The 13274-nt window shown below is 35.6% G+C and overlaps 1 protein-coding gene across 3 annotated transcripts in view; it reads right to left on the reverse strand.

Moving 5' to 3' along the window:
* Positions 1-13274, reverse strand: part of TMEM260 (transmembrane protein 260) — a gene marked incomplete at its 5' end in the record, with an annotated part of 61220 nt that overhangs the window by 21452 nt on the left and 26494 nt on the right. For 2 of the 3 annotated variants that reach the window (XM_082647957.1, XM_082647956.1), the window contains 6 exons: positions 1269-1383; positions 2586-2669; positions 5726-5766; positions 7279-7458; positions 11128-11241; positions 12627-12804. In XM_082647957.1, the coding sequence (XP_082504083.1) occupies positions 1269-1383; positions 2586-2669; positions 5726-5766; positions 7279-7458; positions 11128-11241; positions 12627-12804 (712 nt within the window). The remainder of the gene's footprint in view (positions 1-1268; positions 1384-2585; positions 2670-5725; positions 5767-7278; positions 7459-11127; positions 11242-12626; positions 12805-13274) is intronic. The other variant, XM_082647958.1, reaches the window with a different exon arrangement.

Consider the following 13274-nt stretch of genomic DNA (forward strand, 5'->3'; position numbering starts at 1 on the left):
TATATATTTTTAAAATATATTGCATGTATCTAGCTGCTTATGCCTGTGTCATTTAGGTATTCTTAACTGACTTCTCCAACCTAACTCCATGTCACTTTATTTTTCAATTTTCAAGCATTCCTCCTTCCCTGTTTGACGTGTGGATCTCCCTTTTTGGATCCACACATTCTTTTCTATACTACAAACTTCATCTTGAACTCTTTATTCTAACATTCAAAGCAGAAGAGGTGGAGAAATGCTTTTGCTTAACTCCTGATGTTTCCTTCCATGTAGGGAAGCTCCACTAGTATAACACTCCTGGCCTCTCTCTACCCTCACTTATTTCTTCCTGAAGGATTGTAGGGACTGAGCTGACTGGGGAGTTTGGGAGCTGGGACTGGGCCTGCATAGCTCTCCACTTTCCTCTCTTTTCCTCTTGGAAGTGAGCCGCCCACAGGAAGTACTTGTCCAGGGGAAGACTCTGGGGTGAGGTGAGCTGGGGAGGGGAGAGGCCTGCCCTGTGCAGCACTGCCTGTGATTAGTCCATTCAGGGATGCAGGATGAGGAGACTCCCTTCCCCACAGATATTAACCACATTCTCCAATCTCAGCATTATGGGTAACAAAGGTGATTCTCCCACCCAATGTACTGGTTTATCGTGTTCTCAACTGATTCAGAACTCAGGTTCTCAAGTAAGGTATTATCATCAGGCCTCTTGAACACACACACACACACACACACACCCACACCCACACACACACTGTTTCAGCTGTTCAAAAAAGAGCTATCTACATTTATATAGTTTCTTCTGTAAGGAGAAGAAATACTCTAATCTCAGATATGGTAGTCAGGGAAAAACAGAAATATACTTGCTCTTTTGCACAGGCTTGGACTGGTGAGGTAAGAAATAAGGGAATGTGTTGCTAGAGCCCCTAATTACAACCCATATTTCTTTGCTATTTTTAAAAGAAAATCCCAGGAGAAATACAGTAGTACCTATATCTGCAAGCACACATATAAAATGACTCACTGAAATCTACCTTACATTTTTATTTTTCTATTTAACTATTGTGTTAACTAAACAATGCTTCCCGCCCCCCTCCCCCCACCCCCCCAAAAAAGAAGGCTTAGCCTTACTGGTTCAATCATTTAAATTTTGATTTATAATAATGTATATACAATTTTAACTATTTCTGAGATAACTTGCTCTTCTACAAGATTCACGAAAGACAAATTTGTACATTCTTCACTAACTTTCTGGTCAAAGGATATATCTAAGTAAAACTTACCACACCCATGAAAAGTGGTTTTGAAATATCTAAATTTGCCCTCCAAGCAAAGAACAATGAATAAATGCAAAACATTCCAGTAAAAAGCCATACTAATGATGAGTTCTGTCTGTCCCTATAAAAAAAATTAAAATATGTCCAAAATTATTTATGTGACATGAATATCAATAATAATATTACACAGTTTTAAACTATTAAAAAAAATTTGGAACTAAAAAACTTTCCATTTTTAAGTAGGAAAAAAGAAAGATCTTAGGTTTAAAAATATGAGTTGGAATAGATAACCAAAGCATAGTAATAAACCATACGCTGCACTACATATTGTCGACAGCATAATTTGGAACTATGCAGCAAAAGATACGAAGTTAAAATCTGCAGAAGAAATATAAATTACTAATCTTGTTAAATTTAAGATGTAATTAAACATGCAAAACAAAAGAGTAATTTCATGCATCAAAATAATAAAGATTTAAAAATGACAAATCTCAGTGCTGGTGAGAATGCACTTGTATGAGAATATATGTTAGTACAATGTTCAAGAAAAGTTAATTTGATAATATATATCAAGAGCCTTAAAGAAAATATTCACATTCATTGACCCAGTAATTTGACATGTGGGCATAAATTTTTAAGCAAGAACCAGAAATGTGGATAAGAATTAATCCATAACAATGCTTTGGTATTACTTATAATAGTGGAAAAAGTGGAAGCAATCTAAGACCCTCAAATAGGAGAACATTTAAATTAATTGTCCTAGGTTATAGTATGGAATATTACACAGAAATTTAAATGATTCTAAGTATCTCTTATGGTATGGGAAAAAGCTCAAAATATAATGTTAAGGAAATAAAACTATAAATGTATATACAAATATATATTTACATAAAATACACTCAAAAGGCTAGAACGTAAATGAACAAGAAAATAATGGAGGTAAATAGTGCTATATTTTTTTAGGTTTCCTTTTATCATTGGAGGTTACTTTTTTCTTCAGGGGAGTTCAAATAATTGTTTGCCTCTTTTGCAAAGCAACAATAATTGGCTATGGGATAGTAAGAGATCAAACCAGAAGTTTAAGATATCAGATGGCCCACTTAGTTAGATTATAATATACTGTTCAGTGTTCCAAAGTCATTAATTTATAATTAGAAAAAAAACCTAGCAAAAAAGCAATACATATTTGCCTTAATACAACTGGTTAGAGTCATTTATTTGGAATATAAAATACTACTGGCAATGTTCTATAATGACATTGAATATATTAATTCAATTAATGAACATGGGAAAAATAATGGAAAAAGGAATTACTTTACTCACTTTCTTACTAAACATATATTTGCCCAAACTGCAAGGGCTTGAATGTTGAATGAGAGTTGGGTCCTCATATTTGTCACCTGAGAACTGTAAAAGACAATCTAATTTATTGTTGGCAAAAACCAAATTTGTTAGTTCCAAATAAAGCATTCTTTATAGACTATATCTGATTATGCAATGAATAATTTTAAGGCTTTGAGTCAAATTTTAAAATCTTGTATTCTTTTAAACTGGGAAGAAAAAGTACCACAAGAAAGAGTTAAACAGTCTAAGATATTTTCCAGTTGTAACATTTGGTTAACAACTTACACAATTTGACCTGAGATAAGAACAAATAATTATTCGGTATTTTTGATATTGGTATACTATACTGATATTATAAACCAATTTGTATCCTAGATTAGTCTGATAAGAAGTCATATGAAACTGAAAATAAAACAATTCAAATAATTTTCTGGAGATCCAATCATGAAGAAAAAAGGAAAGAGAAGTGATCTCTAACCATCCTTTTCTAGGTTATCTTCTTCCGTAAAAGGCTTCCTTGTTTTCTATACTATTTGGTTCAAAAAATGTTTAAGCAATCTCCAAGAAATGTATTTTTCCCCTATAATTAATCTAAATTCTTTCATTAACTAATAAGCATTTTCTAAGTGTTACCTGAGTTCTCAAATAGCTCTAGCAGTCTCCAATTTTTAAAAAAGAAATGACTCTATACACTATCTCAAAGAACTTTCTTCTCCCTACTGGCAATTTTACTGGAGAAAATGTGATGCCATAATTATGGAAACTACACAATGTGTATTTTACTAATGGAAACTTATCTACTATGAGAAGATATCCTTACTCATTTTCAAATACACTTGAAAAATTGATTCCAGCATGAGGCCCATTTCAAACCATTCTTCAAAAGGAATGAAGTCAGTCTCAAAATTTATTCTTGGAGATCTGTTGCTTAAATGTAAAGCTCTAAAACATGGACACTGCCTAGGGTTAGATTCAATAATTTCCAGAATGCAATTCAACAGGATTGCAATTTAAAGATATGCATGGAGAAAGAATGTAATTTGCTTGACTGGAAAAGAGAAGATGATTAGGTTCCATCATGTTGAAGGATTTTCTAGTAAGTTAATTATGAGTTGCCTTTCTCAATACTCTTGTCCACCTGAAACAAAGACTAGAAATTCTCTCACTCATTCAGAGAGTGCTAGGATTATGCCCCCATACCGTATTACGATTTCGTTTGAGCAAACAGTGTCGGTGTGAGTGGTCATCGCTCTTGTCAAGTCTTTTTTTCTAAGTATATGACCTAACTGCTATTATTTCAATGTAAAGGAGGCCTTTAAGTTCCCCAATAAATGACTTTTATGTGCTACTAATGAGAGTTAGATGTATGGTCTAGGATTAGTCTTGAGGCTTCTCTGGAGTTCATGTGGGATTGTTAAGACAAAATATACTAGTGATCCTGAATGTGACAACTTTGGAAGGTAGGTAGAAAAGAGCCCGCAGGGAGTCTTGGCATGGAGAAAAGCAGAACAAAGGAGAAGCCCAGAGACACTGATAAAGTTGTCTTTATCTTTAAAAGGGGAACTGAGCTTCTTACTACCTTCTTCCCAACAGAAAAGAAAAAGGAGCCACAAAAGTCTCTGTCAGACATAAAAAGAAATATTTAAAGTCAATTGTAAGAACCTCAAAAGGTTATATAAGAATAACTGGTGGCAGGGAAATATTTTCAAGATATAGTATTAAATGAAAAACAGCAGGCTAACAAAACAGAGTATACATTATGATTACATTTTCAAAAACAAGCAAAAATATTAAAAATATTGGAAGGATATAGATAAAAATGTTAATGGATTAAGAACAGTGGTTATCTCTGCATGTTGGAATTATAGTAATTTTAATTTCTTGGTTTGCTTGCCTGTATTTGCTAAATTTTCTGTAATAATTATGTATCATTTCTTGGAGTAAAAAGGAAGTAATTTAAAAAGAAAAGAAGTAAGTATGGAAGGAAGCAAGCAAGCTAGCAAATGAACAAGACAGAAATTGTGAGAACCTGTGAACTACCTCACATATAGATTTGAAATATTTTCCCCATATTTTAAAAATAGTTTTCAAGTAGTCCTGTGAATTCCATATTAATAGTTAGATCACTTTAGTGTTAGAGAAAACTATTCATCCCTAATTTTATATTGAAAATATTGTAAGAATATTACAGAACTGGTATTTATATTTTTCAAGTTGCCTTAATCTGTATAGGTTTTTTTTTTAACATCTTTACTGGAGTATAATTGCTTTACAATGCTGTGTTTGTTTCTGCTTTATAACAAAGTGAATCAGCTATACATATACATATATCCCCATGTCACCTCCCTCTTGCATCTCCCTCCCACCCTCCCTATCCCACCCCTCTAGGTGGTCACAAAGCACGGAGCTGATCTCCCTGTGCTATGCAGCTGCTTCCCACTAGCTATCTATTTTACATTTGGTAGTGTATATATGTCAGTGTTACTCTCTCACTTCATCCCAGCTTTGTATAGGTTTTAAAGCAAATATTAACCCATTTTTCAAAGAACTCTAATAGATAATACAGATGAAAATATATTTGCTTAAGCTGGTTCTAATAAGGCTGGATGTTTAAACATATGCAAGTCAAAAATAGAGCTTACAGACAGCTTAAAGGAACTCTTAAAAAACATTAAATAAATTAATGTTTGAAGAATTAAATGAATATAGCTCAAACCAAAATAACAAGAAAATATTTGTTCAAATTGTGTTAAATACAATGTTCTAAAATGTCTCCAAAAGAAAGAAGATATAAACAAAGAAAAAGTTATTTCTAAAGCAACAATACATTGGGTAATTTTGTATACAACTGAAAGTTGAAACATTTTCATTTTATATATTCTATTTAGTCTCCTAATAGTCTTATTTACTGTTTTATGTATTACTCATTTTAAGCTTTATCTTATTGAAGGAAATGCTGGAATATTTGTCATTATACACAAAAACTGTTAACCACAGAGGTGAAAACTACATCTCAGATGTACTGCTTCACAAAGAGATAAACTCAGAAATCCCTAAAATCGTTTAAAGGAACTAATAAAGAATTCATTTAAAAATAGTTTAAGATATTTCATACTCACAGCAATATTTCAGACATACTGGATCCTATTTCAGATTTGGCCTAAACATAAAAAAGTTTATTTGCATAAGCATTAAACTGAAGCTTTGGTAGACTATTGTGTTTTAATTACCCTGATTTAAAAGATACATGTTTAAATATACAATGCAACTTGTCTCTTCATTCAAAGTGTTTACTTCAGAGCCTTATTGGATTTTTTAGGAGAAGTCAGTGAAAACTAAACACAGATATCCCTTAGGAATAATTTCAGAGACAATAATTGGCTAAAAATCAGTTAAACTCTTCCAGCAGGAATGATTAACACATTAATGAACTAACAGATTTTACACTTTCATTACAAAGTCTCTTTAAGCTCTTTTTTTGGGCACTTTGGTTAAAGCTCATTATCGCCTGCCTGTAATTTCACAATTATGTGTGAATTATACACATTTCAAATCTGGAATGGCCCTCAAGCAATATTTCAATGGAATAACCAATGTAAGTAAACCAGAGTATAAATTTAAAGTACCAAACTTTCTAAGTCAAAAAATAATAATTATCCTTTTATTAAATGACTTTATTATGAAATACCTCCTACATACAAAAAACATATGTAATATATGTTTAGGGAATAAAGAGTTTTAAAAAATCTATAGACTCACCACTCACTGAAGAAACAGAACTGCACGAATACCACGAGGTATCTCACAAAGCTCTCAAAGGGGCTTTCTTGTCCCCCAGTGGTAACTGTATATATATATACAGTTTTACTATATAGTTTTACTACTTTTTATGTATCCTTCAGCAATAGACTGTTTAGTTTTTGCATGGCTTAGAATTTTGTATAAATGGTATCATATAATATTGTAGTCTTCTGAGATCTGCCTTCTTAAGACACAGAAAGTGCAAACCATGAAAGAAAAATCAGATACAACTGTCTTTCTTAAAATAAAAACCCACCTATTTATCCTTTCACTTTTCAGATAGCCATTACCTACAACCACATTTAGTGTTTTCCCCTAATTTATGTCTTAGGAAAAGAAAGGCCTTTTGAAATTCTTTAGAACATACAGTTTCCATTAAGTGAGATATTTTATGAAGCATTTACATATTTAGATCCCCCACTGAATACTAACATGAACACTGTTCATCAAATATGTTTTAAAAAAAGAAACAAATATACTCATTAAGGTATATTAAAATTTTTGAGATTTTTTTCCCTTTAATCATTTCCAAATATTTTTAATCACAGACCAAGAGCCCAAGTGATACCCAATGCTAACAAGACTGAAATGCTTCAACTGCGGGCAGCAGTCTTTTTACTGCTTGTTATCCTGAAAAACACATTCAGGATATACAACAGGATGATGTCGGATTAAGTGATTCATTTTTTTTTCTAACATATGTGAAAGGCTACATTCCAAGGGGCAAGTCTGCTATACAAATAACAAATGAAAATTCCAGGTACTGTCATTGATACAAAAACACTGATTTTTTTTTTTCCACTCAAGGTCCAGGCAGAACACTGAAGTTTTGCCACTTATTTCCTTAAAAGGGCTTGAAATATAAATTTACCAGACTGAATGTTCCATATTCTTCCCTGAGAAAATGTGTCAAAAATCCTGGCAATGTTGTCTGGTCTCCCCAGGTCCAACGGGCTTGATGGCGGTAGGATGAGATAGGAAGGTAGACATAGGGCAGCAAACCAGCAGAGAGGTACAGACCCAACTTCAACAAAGAGCCCAGGGAGAGTTCCTGCATCAGAGCACACAGTGTCACATGTATAATAATGTTTATTTTAGTCAGATTCATCCTGGAACTTCAAGAACACATCAAGGAAAACATCAAATATGTTTACTCAGAGCTGATCTCTCAATTTATATTAAGTCACCACAGAATACGATGTTAAACTTTCTGATTACTGTGGATTACTAGAAAATTGCATCAGTCTGAATTCCTTTGCATGGCAGGTGAAATCTGAGTGAAGCAAATAATATTAGCAAAGACTCATGAGTATCATGTCTATTGCAACTTTTACGTTTAAAACCATGTCATGACATGCAGTATTGCACAGCTGAGATAACCCACTTGGAAGTGATTACGGTGTCTGGCCGTTTTTGAAAATGCCCAAAATATTGTTCTAATACTGTCACTTCATTCCCATCATCAGGAGCAGACTTCAACTATATACTTTATTATGATTGTACACTGACAATATGTTCTTTCTACAAGTGTTTTGGACATTTAATGAAAATACTTGGCACAAATGAAGCTAGCTTTTAAGTAACATCCCAGTTCATCCAAATGTTCTTTTTTCTCAATTTACACAGGAAGGAAGGAAACTTGTTGTTGTATGCAACAGTCTTGCCTCAAGGAGAATATATTTCTCATCTTCACATTTCTAAAACAAAGGACAACACTGCCAAATTTTTATAAAGATTAAGTCCAGAAGAATTCTGGTATACTAGAAAGATTCAAATAGTGGTTGCTTTAGTAACTGGGAAAAGGGTCTCTTACAAATATTGTAATTGGAAATTGCCCATTTTTCCTTTACAAAAAAGGAGAATTCATAGGTGACAGTGAATATGAGTACCAAAGTTTGCATTCACCAGAAGTAGAAAAGCAGTTGACTTACATCAGCATTTTCAAATAAACATTCTTAATTGAAAATGGAGTGTTTTTATTATAGTACTAATTTTGTTTGACATTTCTAAAGTGGTAATGAGATTCATAAAAATGATGGGATGAAAAAAGTATAAGAAATAACTAACTGGGGCTTCCCCGGTGGCGCAGTGGTTGAGAGTCCGCCTGCGGTTGTAGGGGACGCAGGTTCGTGCCCCGGTCCGGGAGGATCCCACATGCCGCGGAGCGGCTGGGCCCGTGAGCTATGGCCACTGAGCCTGCGCGTCCGGAGCCTGTGCTCCGCAACGGGAGAGGCCACAACAGGGAGAGGCCCGCGTACCGCAAAAAAAAAAAAAAAAAAAAAAAAAGAAATAACTAACTGAAAAATATGCCTTTGCTATTCTTAAAAGTACCTTTAAAGAAAGTAAATGTTTAGATTTTGGTAGTTTCTGCATATTATAAGGTTCAGTTTAGAATGGCAAGATGCAGTTGCTGCAGAATTTTCCTTTTGTATGGGAAATAAAAAGGGGAACAATCACATGAGATCTATTTCAGAGAGTACAGGAGAGAGGTTCTGAGTCCCAGCTGCATGTATACTGGAATCACCTGGGGAACTTTTTAAAAATATTAATATCTGGGCCTTACCCCAAATCAATTAAATCAGAATTATTTTAGGGTGGTGGGATCACACACACACACAGAGATACACACAGCCACACAGCCACACACACATGCACACTCTCTCTTACTTACTTTTTTAAAGCTTCCCAAATAATTTAAGTGAGCAGTCAGGGTTGCAACCAACTGACTCAGGACCTCCAGCTCTGCCTTAGATCACCTGACCAGTGAGATCCAACTCCCTGTCACTTCACTGGTAGATCTTATTTTCTAGCCTCTGCTCTTTAAATAAGGAAAATAAAAGGTCCTTTGAAGAGTCATACTTTCCCAAATTTCGTCATTCATCAGTAGCTGATCTAAGTACAGAGTAAACAGGCTCTCAGACCAGGCTCCTAACTTGTCAACTATTGAGTCTTGCATGTTTTATATAAGAATACAGCTCTCCCTTCAAAGAACTAACACAAAAGATTTTTAAGTTCATGCCAGAGAATGTACCTCTCTGATATCTAAATGCACCTCCTGTGATATCAGAAGACTGGCTAAGACTGACACCATCAAGATGGCAACATAAATCATTCCCAACTTCAGTCCTCACAAAACACCATCAGCAACTATCCATAGACATGGCCCCGCTGTGAAAATCCCAGAAACTGGGGTTGAGGCTAAAGCATATTCCTGGACCACAGAGACCGAGAAAGACCACTTTCGAAGTGTCAGGGGGCACCCTGACCACGTCACCCCTCCCCTAGGCCAGCACAGCACTGCACCAAGAGGACTCCCCTAGGACTACAGTTTTTCCAGTGGGAAAAGAGCCCAAGGTGGATATCCCACTCCCCCAGCATTGCAGGATGCTTCCCAGGAGGCTCACTCAGTTCTCACCTCGCAGGGACTACTGGGGGGATCTTCAGGGCTCAACCACTGGGGATCAGATAGAGACGGAGAAGGGGAGCAAGGCTTACAGCAACCAGTCTCCCATCTTGGCAGACCACGTTCCTGCTTGCAGCAGTGCCAGAGCAGAGATCTCAGCCAGCAGTTGTGCACATCTGCAGAGCCGAGCCAGTGGCTGATCCCAATCTAAAATAATTCTGATTTAATGGATGTGGGTCATACATTAACGTAATAAAAGCCATATATGACAAGCCCACAGCTAACATCATACTCAGTGGTGACAGACTGAAAGCTTCTCCTTTAAGATCAGGAACAAGACAAGGGTGCCCACTCACCAGTCTTACCACTCATGTTCAACATAGTACTGATGTCCTACTCAGAGTAATCAGGCAAGAAAAAGAAATAAAAGGAATCCAAATTAGAAAGGAAGAAGTGGGAATTCCCTGGCAGTCCAGTGGTTAGGAATCCACGCTTCCACTGCAGGTGGCAGGGGTTCGATCCCTGGTGGGAGAACTAAGATCCCATATGCGGCTCAGCAGAGCCAAAAGAAAAAAAAAAAAAAGAAGAAATAAAATTGTCTCTGTTTGCAGATGACATGATCTTATATAGAAAATCCTAAAGATTCCATCAAAAAGCTGTTAGAACTAATAAACAAATTCAGGAAAGTTGAAGGATACAAAATCAACACACAAAAATTAGTTGTGTTTCTATATAATAATAATGAACTATCTGGAAAAAAATAAACTATCTCATTTACAATAACATCAAAAAGATAAAATGCTTAGGAATAAATTTAACCAAGGAGGTGAAATATCTGTGTAATGAAAACTGTAAGACATTGATGAAAGAAACTGAAGAAGACACAAATGAAAAGATATATCATGTTCATGGATTAAAATAATTAATAGTTTAAATGTTCATACTACCCAACGCCATCTATAGATTCAATGATATTCCTATCAAGCTTTATATGAAATAAATAAATAAATAAAGCAAGCCCCATGTTTTCTGATTCCCTAAATGTCATAGTGGGCATAAATAAAATATTACGAATTTTCATTTTTACTCAAAAACTTACCTTTGGGGCTTCCCTGGTGGGGCAGTGGTTGAGAGTCTGCCTGCCGATGCAGGGGACACGGGTTCGTGCCCCGGTCTGGGAAGATCCCAAATGCCGTGGAGCGGCTGGGCCCGTGAGCCATGGCCGCTGAGCCTGTGCGTCCGGAGCCTGTGCTCCGCAACGGGAGAGGCCATGGCAGTGAGAGGCCCGCGTACCGCAAAAAAAAAAGAAAAACTTACCTTCTCTTTTAAAAGTCGAAAAAGAATCCATGGTATTATGCACAAAACATAGACTACTACTGTGTGCTGATTACATAAGCTAAGGCCACAGCAGAAAGCACCAATTTTAGCTATCTGAAAAGAAAAAAAAAGAAAAAAAATCCAAGTTAAAAATTCACCAAAAACAGCACAATAGTAAAAAGCTATTCTTTATATTAAAGCTAAGCATTTGTACAATAAGTCTGGTTAAAATCAACATCTTAGATGCAAACAGTCATTCTCTAACATGCACTAATGTTTATCACCATTATTTTTTATTATTATTTTTCATTCTCATCAAATCATTGCAGAGTGTGACCTTAAATTACCGTCTTCAAACTGAGTTTTACTAAGTCCTATAAGATGACATGTCCTAACAGTAACAGGATATTGTGTAATTCTCATTCAAGTGAAATCTAGAACTGAAGTTCAACAATTCTGTTTTACTTTTTCTCCTATTGAATTAAATAAATCGAATATAACACTTTTATTTAGAAATCTGGTTCTCTATGGGTGGTCTTTCTGCTATTTTTGAACATCTGTTATTTTCATAATCAGAAAAAAGTTTATTTTAAATAAAAAATAAACTCTAGGGGCTTCCCTGGTGGCGCAGTGGTTCAGAGTCCGCCTGCCGATGCAGGGGACACGGGTTCGTGCCCCGGTCTGGGAAGATCCCACATGCCGCGGAGCGGCTGGGCCCGTGAGCCATGGCCACTGAGCCTGCGCGTCCGGAGCCTGTGCTCCGCAATGGGAGAGGCCACAACAGTGAGAGGCCCGCGTACCACAAAATAAATAAATAAATAAACTCTAATAGCACCACAGGTTTGTTTATGGAAGCCACAGATAAACTTTTATATTCTTTTGTTTCTATAATCTTTAATGACACAGGCTGTGCATATACTAAGATGATCTGGCACTCTTCAATGTACAGACGGTAAGCCCTTAGAAGACAGGGTTCCTCCACATTTCAAATTATTTTGATGATAGTGTTGGCCTTAGAAGTCACTGTAATCTCTTTGGGACTACTTCATTTTACAGTTGATCCTCTCCTTTTAGTTAAAAAAAAAAGTGCAAATTTGATTTTTTTTGCAATTAGAGAATAAGTCAATGTGCCATAATGGTAAATAATTTAAGGTAGTCAACTGAGGACTTGGCATCTTAAGATCACACACACACACACACGCGATGGTGGATTAACCAACAAGTCTATCTTTCTCATAGGACTCAAAAGGGATTTCAGAATACCCTCATTCTTCAAAAACCTTCTGAACTCTGAAAGAAAAAAAAAAATTGCATGTTTTATAAAGGCTCTCATCGTTCATAGTAAAAGAATTGAGAATATTTTCTCTCTCAACATGCCTAGATTACCTTGACAGTAATCAGAATAGATAAACAATATCTAAACCAAAGTTAAAAAGAAACAGAGCATCTGTCTAAAAATTAAAACAAAAAGTGATTTCACTTTGATCAAAATAGGTTACCTTTGATCTTTCTTGTGCAGTTGTTGCCTCCTCAAAATGTACAGTAAGAGCCATAAGCAGCCCCACAAACAGATTGTTTAAGCTAAAAACCTCTGCTGCAATGGACCACTGCCATGTTAGACGAGAAAATGAAAACACCCCCGCAGCAAGGATTCCTCCAGCATATGAGCCAGAAAGCCTGCAAATACAGATAACATGAAATCTTCTTTCCCAACCAAAAGGACCGACTTTCCTTTCCTTTTTGTGAACTGTAGCAGCAGCAATTATGACAGTCGCCCAGCACTATCCCAACACATTAGATGGTTAATACATTACTTCATGTAATAATTCCTTTCAACAGATTTTAATTATGAAGTCCATATATTAACCTATTAACAAACAAATGAACAAACCTGCTTGGTATCCTATGGATTGGATGAGGTTTAGTTCTCAGATGTAACCTTTAGGATTCAAGCCAGTTCAGAAAGCCTGAAGAGACAGTAGCTAGAGAGATAACAAACCTGTGTCATTTTTCTTGCTATATCTAAGAAGAAGAATGATAATGACTGGTTAAGACTGCAATGCGTTTAATTGTAAAAATTAATGAAACGGCAGAATATCTGTTCAGGAACATTCACTTATTGTGGAATGTTTGGATCTAGGTACTTC

This window comes from Grampus griseus, assembly GCF_964374135.1.
Source record: "Grampus griseus genome assembly, chromosome: 2".
In the NCBI taxonomy this organism is placed as follows: domain Eukaryota; kingdom Metazoa; phylum Chordata; class Mammalia; order Artiodactyla; family Delphinidae; genus Grampus; species Grampus griseus.